The sequence below is a fragment of the Trichosurus vulpecula genome, chromosome 3, assembly GCF_011100635.1.
Source record: "Trichosurus vulpecula isolate mTriVul1 chromosome 3, mTriVul1.pri, whole genome shotgun sequence".
Lineage (NCBI taxonomy): Eukaryota > Metazoa > Chordata > Mammalia > Diprotodontia > Phalangeridae > Trichosurus > Trichosurus vulpecula.
The window spans coordinates 32,023,569-32,044,827 of record NC_050575.1 but is presented as its reverse complement, the minus strand read 5'-3'; the positions used below and the strand labels follow the sequence as shown (position 1 = coordinate 32,044,827).

The 21,259-nt window shown below is 39.2% G+C and overlaps 1 protein-coding gene across 1 annotated transcript in view; it reads left to right on the top strand.

Moving 5' to 3' along the window:
* Positions 1-9,302, top strand: part of SPOCK1 (SPARC (osteonectin), cwcv and kazal like domains proteoglycan 1) — a 781,029-nt gene extending 771,727 nt beyond the window's left edge. Inside the window, exons 10-11 of the mRNA XM_036751616.1 lie at positions 3,632-3,769; positions 4,731-9,302. Of these exons, the coding sequence (XP_036607511.1) occupies positions 3,632-3,769; positions 4,731-4,921 (329 nt within the window). The 3' untranslated portion in view covers positions 4,922-9,302. The remainder of the gene's footprint in view (positions 1-3,631; positions 3,770-4,730) is intronic.
* Positions 9,303-21,259: the final 11,957 nt, after the last annotated feature.

Genomic DNA, 21,259 nt, shown 5'->3' with positions numbered 1-21,259 from the left:
CATCCTTCATTCTGAAAGAGGACCAATGACATCAGGAGGGTGATGTCTTGACTTGAAAGTGAGTTGGATTTAAGTGAGGCAGGACTGTGCAAAGTCATCAGCCACACTTTCTCCTCCAGAGTCACCAGAGTCCAGTGGCAAGACAGGTCAAGATGACTGGCAATGGCTCTGGATGCAGTAGGAGACCTTGTCCTTTTTAAGCTAAGGACTTTCCCAAGTCTCAGTCTGTCTGAGGCAACACCCATTCAGTAGTTAAAGGCTAGGTAAGAATTGAGGCAAGAGATGGCCTAGTTTGTCCTCACAAAAGAATTAATTTGGGAGCAGAAGACCCTCTGAGTCTCTGGCCAGAATAGAAAGAGACCTTAGAACTCACCTAGCCAAAATATTCCATTTTTGCAGACAAGGAAACTGAGTAGGGTGTGTGTGTTGTGTATGTGCACGTATTCCTTACAATATCAGACAGGGATTACTCTCTTCAATGCAAAAAGCTGGACCAGATGACTTTTTGAGGTTTCTTATTAGATTTTCCATTTCTAAGAGAACTTGTACTGGGTAGGAAGTTTTGGCTTTGTTTTGTGTAAAGTAAATAGCCAAGCAGATGACTACCAGTATTCAGAAATCACCTCCAAAATCCATTCTTAAGTGTCACTATAACTCCATTCTCTCTAGCCAAGGTCAGCTGAGGGAAGGTTTGATGTTCTTTGCCACATCAGGTACAAAGGAATATCCAGGCAGAGTGTGGTGGCTCATTCCCATTTGGCTAATAATCTGTGACCCTGCAAGAGGAAATTTCTTGGGAACTTCCCTAGTAGTGCTGGTGCTGGGGATGTGTGCGTGTGTGTGTGTGTGTGTGTGTGTGTGTGTGTGTGTGTGTGTGTGTGAAAAGGAGGTTGTTATAAGTGAGAGTTGCTATCATTAGAAAAGGTACAGAGTCTGATTTTATAGGAAATATGAGACCTCAAATATAGAACAAAGTCAGAAGTTTGAATAAAATTTCAAAGGGATCTTCCTAGAAAAGACTTCCAAGATCATCCAATCCAACTCCCCTATGAAGTTTATCTGCTGTACGATCATGAGCAAGCCCCTTTCTGAACATATTCCTTCTTCTCTAAAAGGGCAACAAGATTATTTGCACATTCTTCTTAGCATTGTTAAAGAAGAAGCACCTTGTAACCTTATTGTAATAAATGAACTAATTCGCTCATATATTTATACATGGAAACATAACCAGATTTTCCCAGAGAAGGGAGATAATTTGCCCAAAGGTCATGCAGCTAGTTAATAGCAGAACAAAGATAATTGATATATTCATTTCAATATTTCAAGATGATCTGAGTTTGTGAGTGTGGGCACTTCCTCTGGTGACACAGGTTTTAGAAAATTCTGAAGTATAGTAGATGGTATTCAAGAGTTGCTATGACCAAATAGTTCATCACCCTGCACTTAGCTAGACTGGTCCTCAGATAGCAACAAATAAGTGACACATACATATCCCTTTAAAGTTTGCAAAGCATCCTTTATCTCATTTGAGAACTATAACTGTCCTATGAGGTAGGTCCTATAGGTATCATTATTTCCATTTTTCAAATTAGTAAACTGAGGCTTGAAGAGGTTAAGTGAATATGCCCAGGCACAGAGCTATCTTAGATGTGGGTTTTGAACCTAGATCTTCATGACTGCAAGGCCAGCATTCTGCCTACTACGCTGCCCAACAGAGAGCTGTCCTAGGACCTGTATTTAAAGCCTTTCTAACTTAGAAGGACCTCGCCGAGGTTTAGAGAACTCCACACCATGAGGAGTTATCAAAGAAAGACGACAGAAGGTCATAGGGTCATCAATTTCCAGTAAGAAGGGCCTTTAGACTAAGGTACAACTCCCTCATTTTACAGGTGAGGAAACTGAGGACCAGAGAGCGTAACTGACTTGCCCAGAGCCACACAGCTAATACGCACCTGGGATGGGATTCAAACCCAAATCTTCCTGACTCTTAAGTGCAGTTTCTTTTTACTACACAGTGCTTCTACTCACCTTATATGTATATGTAAATAGAGATACATAAATAAAGGGTGTCCCAAAAGTCATGGTTCAGCCTTTTTAGTAGCTTAAAGCTATACTATGACTTTTGGGACACCATACACTTATATAATTATATATACTTATACATATATAAAATACATATAATAATACACATTTTATAACAAAAATATTTCTTCATTTCTAAATGCTTCTGATCTATATTTCTATCTCATCAGTTAATATATATCACTTATTTATACATATGTAATATACATGTAATAATACACATTTTACAGTAAAAATATTTCTTCCTATCTAAGTGCTTCTGAGCTATATTTCTATCTCATCAGTTAATATTTATCACTTGCCTTAGTGGGTTCATAGCCCTGGATGATGACATGACATAATTATTATTCACCAACCAATGAATCATATTCTTGACTTTTCCTAAGGTGGCTCCCTACCTGATATGTTCTTCTCATCACACTCTCCCCATCTAAGACTAGAACACATTGAAATGTTATGGCTGGCAAACAAGAATTCTATTTATTTGCTTACAAATTATTTTTCCCAAGAGAAAAACTCCTGATGTAATAACCGTGTATTCAGAGGGCATTCAGAGCAACCCAGGAACAAGCAACAACAAATTATAATCAGTTATAATTACTGCCTACTTAGAAAAAAGTGTTAGTTTTATTATATTGTAGATTCAGCACAGCACCTGGCTTATTACCAGCCTGGGAAATTAAGACAAATATATATTTTCCTGTCTGCTGATAAGTTTTTCATGGAATGGTTTGATAGGTAGGCCAGTTTTCCTTCTAGTTCACCACATGTTCTCCCTTGCATATCTTCTTGGGAATTTGTATATAAATATCTCTTTTAAGCAAAAGTTTTTCCTGTGGTTACTGATGCCATCTGATCACTGTCTTATTTTTCCCCCTAGACTGTCTCAGATTCCAAAGGTACCTTCTGCCTTTAGCAGGAAAAATGAATTAATGTATAAAATAAATGAGTGAGTGAATGAGTGAGTGAATGAATGAGCATTTCATTCAAATAATTCTAAATCAACTTTTCTAAAGAGGTATGCCAGGTCTTGACTCCATCAAGAGCTTCGGTGGATGAAGAGTGGAGGTTGGCAGCCCCACCCATGGAGAGCCTGCCCAAATGAGCCCTTCAGCAGAATTGGCACAGGAACTAGAGTAGGAATCAGGAGACCTGGTCCTAATGCTGAGTCTACCACCAATTTGCTAAATGACATATGTATGTGTATGTATGTATGTATGTATGTATGTATATGCATTGACATGCATATACAATTCATATATGTGTTTGTGTATATACACATACACATACATATGCCATCTGAACATATAGTCATATAGCCATGTGAGCTTCAGTTTTCTAGATGATCTCCAAGTTCCCTCCAATTCTGACATCCTATGAAGTCAAAAATAGTGTCATGATACTATGATTACCACCATATATGCAGATAATGCTTTGGACCCATCCCGTTTCTTTCATCCTGAAGAGTCCTTGCTTAGCTTGGTTTGGTTTGATTCCAGTGTGGAACCTGAGGATTCTCTGATAAAAGTAGGACTTTTGTTTCCTCTAGGGACATTCATTCCTCGCTGCAATGATGAAGGGTACTACAAAGCCACCCAGTGTCATGGGAGCACGGGACAGTGCTGGTGTGTGGATAAGTATGGGAATGAGCTGGCCGGTTCTAGGAAGCAAGGAGCTGTGAACTGTGGTGAGTAACAGCAACAAGTCCCCACCCTGCCCACCTCACTCCCTGGACAACAACCAGTTATCACAATTTGAGGGTAACTTAGACACACTACTACTTCCAGTCAGTCAATGGCAGATTTAGAAATTAGGATTTTAGATGACATTCAAAAGGAGAGAGGATGTGTTCTTGTTAAATTTACCAGAGGAATAATAATCCACGAACTTTCAGTAAATGCCTGCTCTCTAGGATTGTCCATTATAATGGCATAAGGAAGATATAAAATAATATAGAATACAGAGAATAATTGGCAATGGCTAAAGAATGATGGTGGGTGCTATATTGTCATACAGATGGGAAAATGTAACAGTGTAGGAGTCAGCTTTTAAGTGGAGTTATTTATACTGCCAGTTCTTAAGACCTGGCATCAAGCATCTAATTCTTTAGTTTTATACCCTTAAAAATGCTACAGAAAAAAAAAACACTATATAATTTCTTTAGAACTTGATTAGTTTGAAATGTTACTTACAGGTCTACAGAATGGTGTAATGGAAGGTACACTGAATCTGGAGTCAGGAGGCCTAGGTTTAAAACCTAGCTCTGCCACTTATCTGTGTGACCTTGGACGGGTCACTTAACTCTCTGGCTTCGGTTAGATCATCTTCAAAAGGAAGGAGTTGGTCCCTATGCTGAAACTTAGAGGCAGTCTAAGGTCTCTTCTAATTCTTTGCTCCTTTCATCTTTGCTCCTATGATCCTACAGGTCGATCATTTCAAATGGGAAAGGGGATGCTAATATGTTTCTGTCAAGTTGTCTGGAAAGTGCTATTTACTACCTTGAGACACATAGTGAGCCTTCAGAGACAGGGGGGAATCAGGGTAAAGACAGGACTCATCAGTGGCAGGAGTATGGGATGAGAGGCACCTCTAATATTTTTGTGCTGATATTTTTGTGTTTGTCTACTTTACTTTAAAAAAATTTTCAGAAGAAGAGCAAGAAACCTCAGGAGATTTTGGCAGTGGAGGTGCTGTGGTTCTCCTGGATGATCTGGAAGAAGAACAAGGAGGGGCACGAAAGGACAAAGATGGGAAACTGAAAATTCATGTAAGGGCAACGAATGAAGACGATGAAGATGAGGATGATGACAAGGAGGATGAGGTTGGCTATATATGGTAGTCCCCTCAGGGCAAAGGACATGTGTTTTGCACAATATCACAAGTCCGTCACAACTCAACAATTGTATCTAAAACCATTAGACACAAAATGTCTCCTCTCCACTGTTCTGTTCTGTACCCTGTGTATAATTTGGAAGACAGCTTTCCTTCTTTCTCAAATGCTCCAATTTTGAGTATGGCTGTTTTGGGGATGTGGATTTTTTTTTCTTTCTTTAGGCTAGGGGACAACTGGATTCACTTAAAGTCTCATGCTCCTGGCTTCCCTTCTCCCCTTCAGGAGGATTTCTCTCCACAATTAGGTAGTTTATATGAAATTCTGCCTGGGGAGGGAACCAGGTCCTCTGGATGAAAGAATGAACCCTGTTTTGCTTGTGCGCACTGGTAGTTCATTATGGCACATTTTTTTTTTCTATACCTGCTTGCGATGGCTGGCTGCTTTTCTTGTGTACTGAAGATGATATGGGGAAAAATGAAATGCCTCGTTGGAATCTCCCCTCTTGCCTCCACTCCCCCTGCCCCCCAAAAAGCCCCTGATGTTTATCATTACAAATTGATTCTCCTGTGCATAGCTACTTCTGGCTTTCTAAAAACAATGGCCTTAATTCTGCCAAGAGCCCCTTTGGGGAGCCATTCTCTTTGCTACAGAATGGCTGCCAGATGCCTGTCTCTCTCTCTCTATATTTATGTATGTATATATATCTATATATTTGAGTATGTGTGTGACACACACACACACACATACTCACATCCCTATACAGGAAGAGATAGTTGTTTAGAATCATTGGAGAACACAGTTGAGAAGTAATTAAGATGCCAGCCTGTCCAGACAATTACTATTTCCAGAAGGAAAAAAAATCTGAAATCTGTGTAGAAACTGTTTTTGCATTAATAGTTGGCACTTGTAACCTGCAGGCTGACGCAGTTTCTTCTCTCAGGCACCAGCAGGGCTGTTGAAAATCTCTTTGATTTTGATAAGCCCCAGACTGCCTAAACAACTTCTCCTGCAGAAGCCATGGAATTCTCACTCTACTCAGCGTCCTAAGCTGTCTCTTTCATATCATTTCACAGACTTCCTTAGGCAACTGTCTTGTTTACTGCCTCTCCTTTTCCTCCAATTCTTCCTACAGGGCTTTCCTAAGGCATATCTAACACCCTCTTTTAAAAAAGTACAGTATCGCAATATTTCATTAAGAGAAGGCAATTGAAGATTTTGAGTTCAGTTTTGCATTTGACCTGTTCCTCCAACAAGGCCAGATCATATTCTACAAACAGCCTCATATGCCTTTACCAGTGAAGACTTGTGGACCAAAGATACGACTGTGCCCAGTCTTCCAAGGACCTTTGCTCTAATTGGACATAGGGTAGGGCAGAGTTATCATACTCAGCATCCTCTAGAGGGACTCCAGCTTTTTATATATATAAGGGCTGTGGTGGTATAGCTTCATGTAGAATGCAGTGAGGTGTGATAGTTACTGAAAATATACCAGTGGCTGGCCTCTAGACCCTGTGGGAAGGAAACCAGGGGTTTGGGGTTAAGAGAGAGAGAGAGTGAGAGAGCGCGAGAGCGCGAGAGAGAGAGAGAGAGAGAGAGAATTCCACTCATTATGACCAACCTGTAGCCCATACTTATTCCTGTATGATTTTAGGATGTGGCTTGAAGATTGAAATTGGAGTGTTAGGACTAGACATAAACTGATGCTAAACACTTTTGCTCATAGTGCATTTGAGGGGGAAATAAAATTCTTAGGAGCAGAAAGCTCTAAAGGATATCCTAGCTTCTATATTATAAATATGCAGCCCACAAAAGGATGCTCCAGGCAGTTTCTTACCACATTGATGTCTACTTAAAAAAAAAGAAATAATAAGAAAACATACTTTTCTCAGTGTCTCAACTTTCATTTATGCCCCTGCCCTCAGTAGTGTTGGCAGTTATTTATCTTTGGCTGCCCATCCCCAAAGGGATCCACTGTCTGTAGGATTGATAATGGGTTTCATGCTTTGCCAAAAAAATTTTTTTAAAGAAATCAAAGGATAGTGAATCAAAAGGAAATCTTCCTGACATTTTCATAAAATTGGGGTTGTAATTAAGGAGTAGGAAAATTGATTTAAAGAATTGAATTTTAATCCCTTATTTTTCTTTCTTAGATACAGATGAGCTTAGCTTTATAAAGCTAGAAGTTTCTTCTATACTGCTTTCCTCATCCCAAGAGTTTTTTATGAAATTTTTAAATCTCCACAAGTGGACAGAAGGGGATTACTAATACCACATGCTTATTGCAAACCCTGCAGATCTTCATCCCATTCAGTCTTTAGAATTGCTCTCTCTCTGCCTCTTGCAATAGGGCTGGTCAAAGGGGTTTGAAAGCCCTTTAAATAACATTTTCTTTGCCCCACCAAAGACTTTCTTTCAACATAGCCTTAACCAATTTCTTGGCCATCCTCTTCCCCAATTGGAAGTGCTTATTATATTTTCATCAATTCAACACCCTGCTTTATGGGAAAACTAATTGGCAGATGAAGTCAATACACCCTTTGGTGGTTTGCTGCCCTCTTCACTCGTGGTGTAGGCTATAGCACTGCATTTAATAAGCTTGGTCAAAAATTCAGTCAACCCACTAGTTTACTGGTCACTATGATACAATTGGCTAACCTTTTGTCCCATTTAATTGATTTTTTTTCCTTCATCCATCCCAGCTGGCTAAACTAACACTATAACATCCAATGTTATCTCTTCCTGCTTATGACTATAATTTATTCAGCTACTGATGTGTGAGAACCAAGAACAACATCTGTTGTTCTAATAGAATATGTCTTGCTACGTGTGTCACAAATTGCAGGACCAGGAAACTCCTGTTCTGAAATCACAACCAAGCAGAGCCTTAAGATCCTATATGCATTATCTCTGGTTCAAGTGGATTCTATTTGGCCAAGTCTTTGAACTCAGAGTTTGGAAACAGCTGCATAATTGCAGTTAATTTACTAAAATTGTTAATTTAATGAAAATGTATCCCTTAAAAATTAAAAATGCATGAAAAACTTTCAATCTAGACTGCAAGAGAAAAATCATTGTTAATAACTCCAACAAGCTCTGAAAATGCACCAGAGAACTCATTAGGACTGGCACATTGATTTTGCTTAGAGAAACTTTTAGAAACGTAGTGAACTACTGATTTTAATTTACCTAATTATCTTATGACAAGTATCAAATTAAGATGACACTCAGAGCTCCTTAACATTAACTTAATGATGGATAAGAGAGTGCTGGGGAAAATTTGTAGCAAGGTAATGATGCTCAATTTTTGGAGATGCTCTAAGAAGATATTTTGACTCATTAGAACCTTAAATACAAAACTATTCCTGTAGTTAGAGCCAAATTTGGCTCAGTAACACTATTCTTGCTCAACTTTTCCAGGGCAATGTCAGGTTTCTGAAAAGCTTTTTTAATCACTTTCATTGAAAACTACAATTTTTTATGAGACTTGACGAATAAGTGTCTGTTTCATCATCTGAGGTGAAAGTTGGGCTTTGCCTTCTGTTATCAGGACATGTAGAGTTCCACCACCATGATTAGGTACATTTGAAAACTCCAAATATCCAGCGATCATCTCAATGATCCATTCCTTCATTTTCCCATTAGAACCAGTTTCCAAGTTGCATCCTAATGTGGTTATTTAGAAATTCCTTGTGAGCTGCAGGGAGGTCTTAAATATTTAATATTTCTTTTTTCACTTGCAATTCATATCTAAATTTTCCATTTGGGAAAAATAACTGGTGTGTCTCTTGCTGTTCTAAAGCTGGCTTCAATTTCAGGGTAAGTGTCTGACTTGGAAATGTTTTAATACTGTATTTGGAATTTTATAGCAAGTCCTCCCTTCCACTCCTTCCAACACACCTTGCCTCTGCACCCCCCACTCTCTGTGACAAATAATATGAAATGGACAGCTGTCTCTCACCACAGGCCACCAAATTGTTCCATTGTAGCTTTCCCCTAAGTCTTTCCCACATACCATTCATATTTGTTTGATGCATCAACTGCACTGTACAATAACATCCAAGAGACCTTTCTTTCTACAGTGGGTGGTTTTGGTCTTTTTATACTTTTTTCTCGATGCTGCTGACCTTCGTTCCTGTTAAATGTGTAGCGTTGTGAGGGGAATGTCACCCAAATACTGAGTGTGTCAGTTGGCTGTCCCTACTGTAGATGCAATGTAGACGACCATAGTAAAGTAGACTAGTATAGTGAATTCTGAATGCTTTTCCACACAGATTTACCCGGAATGTGAACATTTGGCTAACCTCCTTGGTTAATTGTAAATGCTTAATTGTAGTCCGGAATAGTTGCATTTCTGTCTGTCTCAATAAATTTGAATTTGTCTGCCATATCTCACTGTGTGTCTTTTGTTTAATTAGGTATAAAATAACTAAACTCTGTACTCTGGTGATGGAAGGCGATGGATGAATACACCAAGATGGCACATGCCAATAAGGGAATCGAACACAGTCACACCCACTTATCAAACACATAAGAACTGTAATTAACACAAGAACTTTATCTTTTTTTATTTGTCTCTTTCCTAATATTTTGACCTATGGCCTAATTACTTCCTTAGACAGCAATTTCCTTCTAAGCTTAAGCCTAGAGACTACTCACTGTTTTCAGACTGACACAGAAGATAGAGCCACTAGTTGCTGGCTCTTTCTGACCTTCCTCACGGTTCCTTCCAGTTGAGGGACTTAGATGATCCAGGCTCCTTCCAGTTGTATTAAAATTCACCTTCTTCCCTCTAACCTGATAAGTGGATCCATAAGTCGTTTCACAGTTTAAACATCTCACCGCTCTCCATTTCATTCCTATATATGATCTGGATGCACAGGGAACAGGAGGGAGCCTGTCTCTTTCAACTTGGACTTTTAGTCCAGTTTGAGCATGACATTGGTAGTTTTCCAGAAAGCTTACCTCCTGAAGTTCATGTGTATATTAGGGCGATTCCATGAAGTGAAGAAGGCTTTTGCATTTTAAGATTTGCTTCTATGGTTTGAATCACGGGAGGATGAGAATTTATACACATACACACATATGTATATACATTCATATGCTATTAATGTTGTACATGTATGTATATAATATACTTGTGTACATGTGAACTACATACTTCGTATATATGAGACAGAGAGAGAGATACCCTGGGAATAAAAAAGTAATAAATTGTAAACCCAAGTATAATCAGAACTGTAGGCCCCTAGTCTTGAAGGTCAGTCAGTACTGTGAACATGTTTTCTTCTACTCAGAAAGCTAATTCTTTTAGGTCTGGTTTCTCTGCTAGGGTCAGACCATGGCAAAAAGACATTGTAGCTAAGAAGAGATAAGAGAAATCCAATTCGGTTTCATTAAGAACACACTATGTTGGAGGCTGGGGAGGGGGAGGAAAATATAATGAAGACAAGGTCCCAGCTTTAAAGAAGGGTGCAGTCTAGGAAGGCAGATAAGACATATAAAAAGATGCAATGGAACTTTAAAATAACCAAGGTAGGGTTTTTAAGTGACTTAGATTTGTCATTTCACATCCTTTAGTTATCTTCTCAACAAAACTAAACTCCTTAAGGAAAAAGATCTAGCCCAGTGCATTTTTTTTATTTTCTACAGTGCCTAGCATTGTGCTAAACAGATAGAGGTATCATGATATAATGGTGTGATGGTATGATTATAAGAACACTGAACTGAAAGTCCAGAGACCTGGGTTCTAGTTCTTGTTCTGCCATTAACCAGCTGGGTAACCTTGGGCAAATTCTTTCTTTTCTTGGACCCTGTTTCTTCCTCTCTAAAATAAGGATGTTGGAGTAGATGATCCCTAAGTTTCCTTATATCAATGTTCTAGGCTTTTAAGAGCCTATGATAGGTGCTTAATAAAAATTCAAGCGGGGTTGTGGTCATTGGAGGAATAATAAGAATTGGCCTCTTTCTACTGTCTTCCCTCCAGTTTTCCTGGATCTCTTGTACATTGGATTAGACTTTGAACATAAATCATGTTCTTCCCAAAAAGTTGGCATTTGGAGCTTTTGCAAATTTCCAATAAATTAGTCACTTACTATTCACTTTTCTAACTGCTAGGTAAACAGAAGTGACTGTGTGGGTTATTTATAGGAATTCTGCTCACACTCCCCCATTAATTAGAGAAATGCTCCTTGTAGAAACCATCTCAAATTTTTATTCCAATTAGCAATTCTGTTAATTCAAAGATTTCTCTCTTTTCTTTCCTCTGCCCCATTCTTCTACCATTCAAGCCCAATAATAACAAAATGCAACCATTACAAAGTAAGTTCTTCATTTTATGACCACAAAGAAAAAAATATGTTTTTTCAACATATACCTGATTTGGAATGCATATTCCTTCACAGAATTATAGATTTAAATTTATGTTAGAGCTGCAAGAAACCTTAAAGATTATCTCATTTACCTGTTCTTAATGAAATAAAAAACTAAAGTTTAAGAAGAAAAATGAGCTAGTTAGGCCTATACCAAGGGTGGGGAACCTGGGGCCTCAAGGCCACATGTGGCCCTCTAGGTCCTCAAGTGTGGCCTTTTGACTGAGTCCAAATTTTACAAAACTCAGTCCTTATTTGTTCTGTAAAACTTAGACTCAGTCAAAAGTCCACACTTGAGGACCTAGAGAACCACATGTGGCCTTGAGGCCATAGGTTCCCCAACCCTGGCCTGTACAGTAACTCTAAATCCCAGGCCTCCTGACTCTCTGTGAACTCTATTTACTGCCTTGTAGTAGGAAATTTGAAAAGAAACAACAAGGAAGACACCTGCCTATAAGTATTTTCTAAGAAGATTTTACAAATGAGAGAGGAACCGAGTTCCTGAGTCTCAGTGTTCTCTAGCACATTTGAGAAGGCTGCTAATGATTCCCCTCTGTACCTTCACAATCCCCACCTCCCTCTGTTGAACTGGGTGAATTTGGGTAGGTGATGATAGAAAAATGAGGAGGAAAGTGAGAGACCAGGGAGTCAGAAAAGACAATCTCAGGGTCTATAATAATAGAAATATAGCTTGAAAATTGCCTGAGCATTGGCAGGCACCTTTATTCTGTATGCAAATTACATGCAAATAGACACACAACTTGGCTAATTCTTTCCAACACCTGGATGTGTCCCTGGGAAAAATCCCAGTGGAAGTGATTGTTTGCAATTATGCATGGGAAACCCTTTGCAACCTACAGGAAGACTTACAGTGTTTAGGTGATATCCTTATCAGAATTGTTCCTTCCCTGGAAGAGTTAAGGGCTCTGGGGAGTGCATCATCATGGAAAGTTCCAAATACAATGCCTTCCACCCCGCCCCCCCAACTCCAATTGATTGAAATATTGGATCTCTTGAGGTTTAATTTGGAGACATTTCTGTTGATCCAGTTGTATTGTAATTCAATAGTTTCAGATCATATTTACATCTATGAGCTTGAGCAAGGGCCTTAATATCTCTGGGTCTCAGTTTCCTTATCTTGAAAATTAAGGAGTTGGACGAAATGATTCCTGAAATTCCTTCTTAGCTCAAAGTCTCTTACTCTTCTTTACACGTGTCGTTTCTCAAAATTTGTTCCTCAGACTGAACATTACATTTCCTACCTCTGTGACTTTGCACAGGTTGATCCCCATTGTGTATAGTGTGTGCGTGTGTGCATGCGTGTGTGTGTGTGTGTGTGTGTGTGGTCTAAATAGAAAAATGTGGCTGAAAGGTGATTCATTCATTCAATAAACATTTATTAAGCCACTTTGTACCAAGCACAATGGTAACTGTGGGGGATACAAAAGAAGGTCCCTGCCTCCTTCAAGGCTCTTAGAATTTAGTTGGAGAGACAGCAAGCAAACAAATATATAGAAAGCAAGATGTGATAAATCAGAAATGATGAAAAGATGGAAAGCATTGGAATTAAGAGGAGTGATGGCATGCTTCTTGGAGAAGGTAGGATTTTAGTTGGGACTTAAGGGAAGCCAGGGAGGTAGGTAGTCAGAGCAGAGGAGGTTGAATGTTCTAAGCATGGGGGAATGGTCAGAGAAAATTTCCAGAGTGTATTGTTTGAGGAACGACCAAGAGGCCAGTGTCCCTGGATTGAAGAGTACATGTCAAGGAGTCATGGCCAAAGAGACTGGCAAGGTAGGAGGGGGCCAGGTTGTGAAGGGCTTTGAAGTGAGATGAATAGATAATGATCTGAGATCTGATTTGGCCAAACCTGCATCTAAAGGGACTACCTTTACTTACTCCTTTTGGGGAAGGGTAAGGGTGATGCTTCCATCTGATAGATGGGCAGGAAAGATTCTCTAGTACTTCAGGAAGATGGGCAGTTTCTCCTTTCTCCAAAAGGGATATTAAGCGGATAGATATTATATCTATTGGCCACTCCTCAGATATCTCCCTTCTAGAGGTATGAGTCTGTATTCAGAAGGAAAGCTGTTTCCCTTACATTCTTTTTCTTAAAAAATTATTTTATTTTTAATTTATGGAATAAAATAAGCATTTCCATAACATAGTAGAATTTTTAAAAATATGATTTAACATAACTGCACATCTATTATGTACAACTTGTTATTTCTTTTAAATAAATAAAAAGTTATCATGTAATCTTTCGCCCTTTTTTTTCTCTCCCCCATCCCCCATCCTAGAGATGGCTACCATTAGGCACAAATGTGTATGTATGTGTGTGTGTATACACATATGTACACAGTGGTAGGATTCAGCTGGTTCGCACTGGTTGGCAGAACCAGTACCTAATTTTAGGTTGAGTTCAGCAAACTGGTTGTTAGCAGGGGCAGAGCCTGTGCCTACCATGTCAGCAATGGCAGCAGTGGCACCTCATTGGGTTCTGAGGAGAAATAGCTGTTAATTTATTTGAATCCCACCGGTGAATATACAAAAACATAAACACATCCATATATACATATATGTAAAATCATTCTACAATGCATCTATTTATCAACTCTTTCTCTGAATGCAGATAGAATCTTCCTTTATATATCCTTCATAATTAATTTGGGGGAGGATAGCTTTTAGCTTACATTAACCAGCTTAACTCTTCTAAACACTAGTTACAGAAGTAGCAATAGTGAATAAACCCATTTATCAAGAAAAACTGAAAACAGAAATTGGAAAAGTTCTATAGATTATAATATACCAAAAAAAACAAGGGTAAATGAGCTCTCTAGCTGGGGGCAAAATATGATCTCAACTCAAACCAAGACAAAAGACTGTCTCATCCAGGGGAAGTCCTCTCTCCGTGTACTCTAGAATTGTAAGAGCAGGGGCTTAAGTGACGTGGTAAGACTGATTCCCAGACTGTGGCTTCCATGGCTTCCGTCTACAATCCAAAAGTCTTTCTTGACCATTTCCTTGAAGGTGTCCCTGAAGTCTCCAAAGTTTCTGCAATACACTGAAGTAAGTCTCTAATACAGGTTCTTAGCACCATAGTCAGCATTCTCTGGGTCAATCTCATTTGCCTTTTAGTAAGATGCAGGGGGCACTGAACAATCCTCTGCAAAACTGTCCTAGACACCGGCAAAAACAGGGCTACACCTGGAATGTGCATTCTCTTCATTCTACCTTTTTCCTACTGTCATAGCCTTCTTCAAGATTCAGAAAGAATTCCTTTAGCAAGGACTCTGGAGCTGCTGATCTGTTCATGTTCTTCCCATCTCACAATATATTGTGATTACTTAGATGTTTACATGTATCCTCCAATGAATAGATTAATCATTCAATTAAAAGTTTTTTGAGCTCAGTCATAAAAGTGACTATCGAAAACTATCTTTATATGTAATTGGAAAAAAATAAAATACTATTAAATGGAAAAAAAATTAATCAATCAATAAGCCTTTATTAAGTACTCAGTATGTGCCAGGCACTGGGCTAAGTGTTGGGGAATAGAAAAAAAAAACTAAAAAGCTACTAAAATGTTAGTGATTATTTTACCATTTTCTTGTTTGTTTTGTTTTTGACCTTTCTCTTCTGAGCTTGGTATTGTGCCTTTCACAGGGTAGGTACTTAAAATATGTTAATTGAATTTAAAAATATGTGGAGTGCATGAGAGGTCTAATAAAGAGCTATGAATGAATCTGATTCTTAATATTCACTACCTTGCTATTACTATAGAACTCCTGTTAGCACCAACCTCAGTGTAGACATTTTCTAACCTCTATTTGTTTTTTATAAAATAAAAACCCCTGCAAATTGCTAAAACAGAAGAAATCTCAGGTCCAAAAAAGGGAACCTGGAATGAGCCAGAATCTGATCATGTTTACAAAGATTATAACTACATTTATTGCCTGAGAAGAAGAAGCTTGCAGGCTGGAACAGTGAGGGACAGAGCTCTCAGTTGTTCAAAGGGGAGTGGGAAAAGGGCGAGGTCTTTATACATATTTACAGGACATCAGGAAAGTAGGGGTCCAGGCAGATGGCATTTGCAAACACAGAAAATCAGACATCAGGAGGTTGGCGGCTCTATAGTTAAGTCAGAAGCCAAGATGTCTGCTGCCCTTTGGATAAGTTAGGAACCAAGATGTCTGCTGCTCTCTCTGAGCTGGTCAAGACTGGTTCTGGCAGTTGCAGGCATCTCTGAGTTCAGCTAATGTTTACTTGCAAAGGATCATTGGTATGTCAAGCAGCCCTGGGCATCAGAAGCCATTCTGCTACTCCATTGTCTGGTTCCCTTGTGGAAAAAAGAAGAGAGAAGCTCTTGAATATTTAATCAGCTTGTAAGTCATTACAGAACTCATGTCCAGTTTCTATTTCTTGGAGACCTAAGTAGTGGCAGCTTTTGGTTAAATGTGTTTATTTTTCAGTTTTGTGGCTCCTTCAAACCCGGTTCTCAAAGTCTTGTCTAACCCCTCCCCTTACCTGATGGAGACCTCCAAAGGGCAGGATATGGAATAGCTGTCTCCAGGTAGGCAAGAATTTTATGCAGCACCTTTGAACTCTATGGGCCTCAGTTTCCTCATTTGTGAAATGGAAGGAAATGGACTTGATGATCTCTAAGGTCTCTCCCCACTTTCAATCTGTAATCTTAATATTAGCACTTCCTGAAGTCCTCTAGATTCCTCCATTTAATTCACAACAAATCCAAATATTTGGTACCTCCACAATACCTTTTTTTTTAGCTGCTAAGCTAAGCTTGCCTCTTAAGGACCCTGTTCTACTGTCTGGATTTGGATTGTTGAACCTGTATTCAAATCCTGCTTTTTCTAATGATGACTTTTGTGACTTTAGGCAAATTATTGCCCCTCTCTGATCTTCATTTTCCTCATCTGAAAAAGTAGAGGGTGGGGTGTGTGTGTGTGTGTGTGTGTGTGTGTGTGTGTGTGTGTGTGTGAAACAGATACAATTTTAAGGTTCTCTGCAGATCTAAATCTATGAATGTGGCCATTGGTTACTATCAGTCAGGATTTGGAAAACTGCCCTTTCCAAGGTCATGACAGCGTAGATTCAGATCTGAAAGGGACCTTATAATAAAGATAGTTATAATTTATATGGCACTTTAATGTTTGCAAAGTGCTTTACAAATATGATCCTCACAACAACCCCTTGGGAAGGAAAAGCTATTATGATCCCCATCTAACCGAAAGAGACAAAAGTTAAGTGACTTGCCCAGGGTCACACAGCTAGTTAGCTGAGGCAGGATTTGGACATGGGTCTTCCTGACCCAAGATCCACCACTCTATCCACTGTACCAGTCATCTTACTTAACTCACTGAGTTTATGAGTGAAGAAACTGAGTCCAAGAAAGAATAAAATGAAGAAGAAACATGGAATCAAGCAAGGTAATATAGCCCTAAGGGCATGGATTGGAAGGTATAAGGTATTTTCACAGCCTGACTCTTTGTGACATGAAGTTGCTTCTCCCTCCCTTAACCTTGGTTTCCACATAGGCAAAATTAGGGGGCTGGACTTGATCAATCATGAGATAGATCATGTGGTATAATGGAAAGGACACTGCATTCAGACTTAGATGTGGGCTCAGAGACCAGAGTAAATTATCAACTTCTCTTATCCTTAACTTTCACATCTGCAAAGTAGGGATCATAATACTTGCACTATCAACCACAGGGTGGTTATGATGAAAACACTGAAAAACTTAAAGTAATATGTGTGTTACTATTATAAGTATATCATCCTCTAATTTATTGAGGGGCAGATAGGCAGTGCCGTAGTGCATAGAGTATCAGGCCTGGAGTCAGGAAGACTCATCTTCTTGAGTTCCAATCTGGCTTTAGATGCTTACTAGCTGTGTGACCCTGGACAAGTCACTTAACCATGTTTGCCTCAGTTTTCTCTTCTATAAAATGAGCTTGAGAAGGAACCAGCAGACCACTCTAGTATCTTTGCCAAGAAAACACAAAAGGGGTCATGAAGAGTCAGACCCAACTGAAAAATAGCTGAACAGCACGTAATTTATTGAACTTCTGTCCGACCCTGTACCATGTGAGCACTCTGGGGTATACAAAAGGAGAAAATATCATCTCTACCCTTGAAGAATTAAGTTTATTTGGGAAACTAAGAGCCAATAAAAACAAATTCTGATAGTATATATTCAATAATAAATGGTGTTGAATAATCCAGAGGCATTAAATATGCAGCCCAGTGAGGCCCACCACACTCCCAGGTACTGCCCAGCCAGATTAAAATGGAATTGGGAAATATTTAATAAAAAAAAACAAATAAAAATACAATAAAATGGAGATGATATTAATATGTGGTTTTCTAAGTCATTATTTACCACAGGGATCCTTGTATGTGGTTTAGAGATTCCTATTTCTATTGGAGTTTGATACCACTAGTATAGATCATAAGGTGCCATAGGAAATCCAAGGAAGGTGCGATCAGTAGGGGCTGGAAAAAGTGGGGTTTGAACAGGGTACGCAGTATACATAGGAAGGGGAAAATCTACCAGGGAAATAACATGAATAAAATGCCTGCCTGCAGTGATACTTTACACAGTACGGTCAGAGGCCCGGGAAAAGGTCACCCTGCCTAGAGGTAAGGGTTTGTGCTATCGAGGAATAGGGAGAAGACTGGAAAGACCACAAAGGAACAATGAAATTATCAGGGAAATGTAAAAGATCAGTCTGCTCTCCTTATTCCACCTCCCTCCCATCTCCACACTGTCCTGGGTTTCTGTGCAGTGATTCTCAGTTTATTATATTGATTGAAACATCTTCCTTCTATTTTTTTTTAAATTTTGGAGGCACTTTTTTTTTTCATTCAGGCTTTGCCTGAGCTTCCCTGGACTTGGATCTTGACGTGGGAGCAACAGGGTGGGCCTTTGCTTTAGCTATGTCCTAGGGACCACAAAGTTCCAAGCAAGGCCTAGTACTTTCAGATCTCACTGGATCCCAAACAGTGATATATCTTCAGTCTCCAGTCTTCTAAGCAGGGCAAGATAATGATAGTTGGCATTTATTTTACTTACTTTTGTTACATTTACATGTATTTATTTACTTTAAATCTTACAAAGTGGCATACATACATGAAGTCATTTGACACTTGCCAAAATCCAATCAGGAAGGTACCGTAGTATTTTTAATCCTGTTTTACAGATGAGGGAACTGAGGCTCAGAGATGTCACTTAAGTCACTCAGGTGACTTGCCCAGGGCCATGCAGCTCTTATGAATCCAAGGGGGGATTTGAACCTAGTTCTTCCTGATGACTAGTCTGGCATTCAGTCCCCTCTCCCATGCTGTCTCTGAACCCAGCTGACTTGATAGGATAACACTTGACAACAACTTTGTAATTCTATTTAAATTGAGTCAATTCCATTTTTATACAAAATGTATCTATGAGATATATACAATGATTATCCTAGAAATAGATTAGGCTGTCTATTACATTGATATACACACAATCTCGGAAACTTTTCTCTAGAGCCCGGTTTTCTCATACACCAACACAATTTAAAGCCCTATAAAAATATTTTATTATGCTTAGGCTGCAATCTTCTTATTTCTTATGCGAGTCCATTGGAAATGTGGTTTATGCTGTCATTCATTCCCAACACTTAGATATATGTTACAAATAGTTGCCACCTTCAGAATGCATCACTGACTAAAATGTTTTGGGTTGTTGGGTTTTTTGTTGTTGTTGTTGTGTTTGTTTTGGGGGGATGGAAGGGTTGTAGGAAGATGGAGAGGAATACTTCAAGAGCCAGTGGGGTAGAAACACAGTGTCCCTTGGCGAGATTTTCATGGCCAATCAGTTTATCTAGAAGGATGAGGAGCTGGAGACTGGCAGCTCATTACTTCTTAAAAGACCCATTACAAAGCATTTCTCTCTGCCACAGACTGGGTTGTCTCTGGATATGTTTAGTCATTACCTTTCAGGTGTACCCCATTTTGAGCTAGTTCTCAGTGTATGAAAATCTGTATTTGCATAATGGGCGTGTTGTTGGGAGGAGGTCTTTTCACTTTCCAAAGGTTTTCGCAGCGGGGTTCCTTTAAATTGGTTTCTTTCCCCAGGCACATTCAAAATAGACTCTAGAGACACCGCTTAGATTTGCAAACAATTTCCAAGGGACTTAATTGTGTAAAGTGAGGTGGATGTATAATGGGGTTTTGCCTCATTATTATTATTATAGTCAGTGTTTAATTATCTGTAAGCAGCTTTTCTACCTAACTGAGTATCCTATTCACGATAGCTCACAGATGGATCCCACGGGACTACTGCCAGATAGAAAACTTGAACACTTTGTGGGAAAAGTATAGTCTCCTTTTTTAGACGGAGATGGAAAAGCAAGCCCAGATTCTGAGGGCACAGTGGATCAGTGGCACGTTGTGGCAAGTCACAGGAGGTCTGAATGAATGGAGAGCAGCCATGCCCTGTCAGAGAATCACCAACGATAAAGATAAGAGAGTCGAGTTAGGGATGTGGGGGACCTCTTGTATGTATGAGTATGTTTAATCTATTTCTCTTCTTGCTTTGGTATCAGGGAGATACTTAGGCTTCAGGTCAAGTGAGTGTGCAAGTAGTAGGAAGAATACTGAATCTAAAGCCTGGGTTATTAGTTTTGGGTCTGCTACTAATTCCCTGCATGACACTGGTTCATTTGCTTCCTCACCTATAAAATGAAAGCTTTGACCAAAATTAAATAATCTTTAATTTCATAAGCAAAGGGAAACTCCCTTTGCTGCTGCAGAATTAAACTTTATAACTTAGTAGAGAAATCCTTAGACTTGAGGTTGAATGACTTGCCAAGAGTCAGCCACTAAGTGTCAGAAGCAGGATTTGAAACCAGACTCCAACTCTGGCATTCTATCCACTGTACCAGTTGCCTCCATATGATGATTTTTACAGTGAAAATGACAACCACAAGTGAATTAGTCAATAAGCATTTAGTAAGCACTTCTTGTATTCCAGGCACCGTGCTAAGCACAGGGGATACCAAAGAAGACACAAACAGTCCCTGTCCTTGAGATGGAACAGTCCCCTCTAGGGGGGAGACAAACATAAAATTATTTAAGTATGTATAAGATATAGTAAGAGTTGATGGAAGGTAATTTTAAAGAGGAAGGCACTGGCAGCTGGAGGACCATGAAAAATCTGGAGGAGGTGAGATTTGAGCTGCGTCTTGAAGGAAGTCAGGAAGGAGGCAGAAGGAGAGTATTTTGGGCATGGGGGGCAGGGAGTACAAAACCACCATGGGAATGGGAGATGAAGTATTGTGTTTGAGAAGGAAAAAAATGCTTAGTTACATTTTGGATATAGGAAGCTAGAGGAGAGAGGAGGTTTAGAACAGCCCCTGTGGAGAGTGAGATTAGCAAAGAGCCAAAAAGGGTGCCTTTGCAAAATGAGGACCTACTTGAGATTAAATTACATAAATTTGGAGTGAACCCAATCAGTACAGTTTTGTGATTTTCTTAAGCTCCATTTAACAGTACACAAGTAGTAGAAAAACATATATATTTAACCCTTTTTCATTTACAAAGTTGTTTTCTCACAAGGCAGGGTAGGCATACAAGTATTTTTATCTCAGGTTTTAAAAAAGGGGACACAGGGATGTGACATGATTTACTTAAGGTCACCTAGCAAATAAACATTGCAGCCTAGACTTGAACCCAGATTGCTTGACTCTAAGTAAATGGCTGTTTGTCCTACAGCTCAGCTGCCATCTCTAACACTCTTTTCCGCACCAACATTCTAAGATTCTAAGTGCTTATTGTTTCTAGAATCTAAAAATATCCTGTGAAAGTCCATGGTATTTTTTAGCTGGTTTCTAAGGTCATACTCATGTGCACTTCCCAGAGCAAGGTCTCTGTCATTCTCAAACAAGTCCTGTAGAGGGTGATACAGAATCTCAGA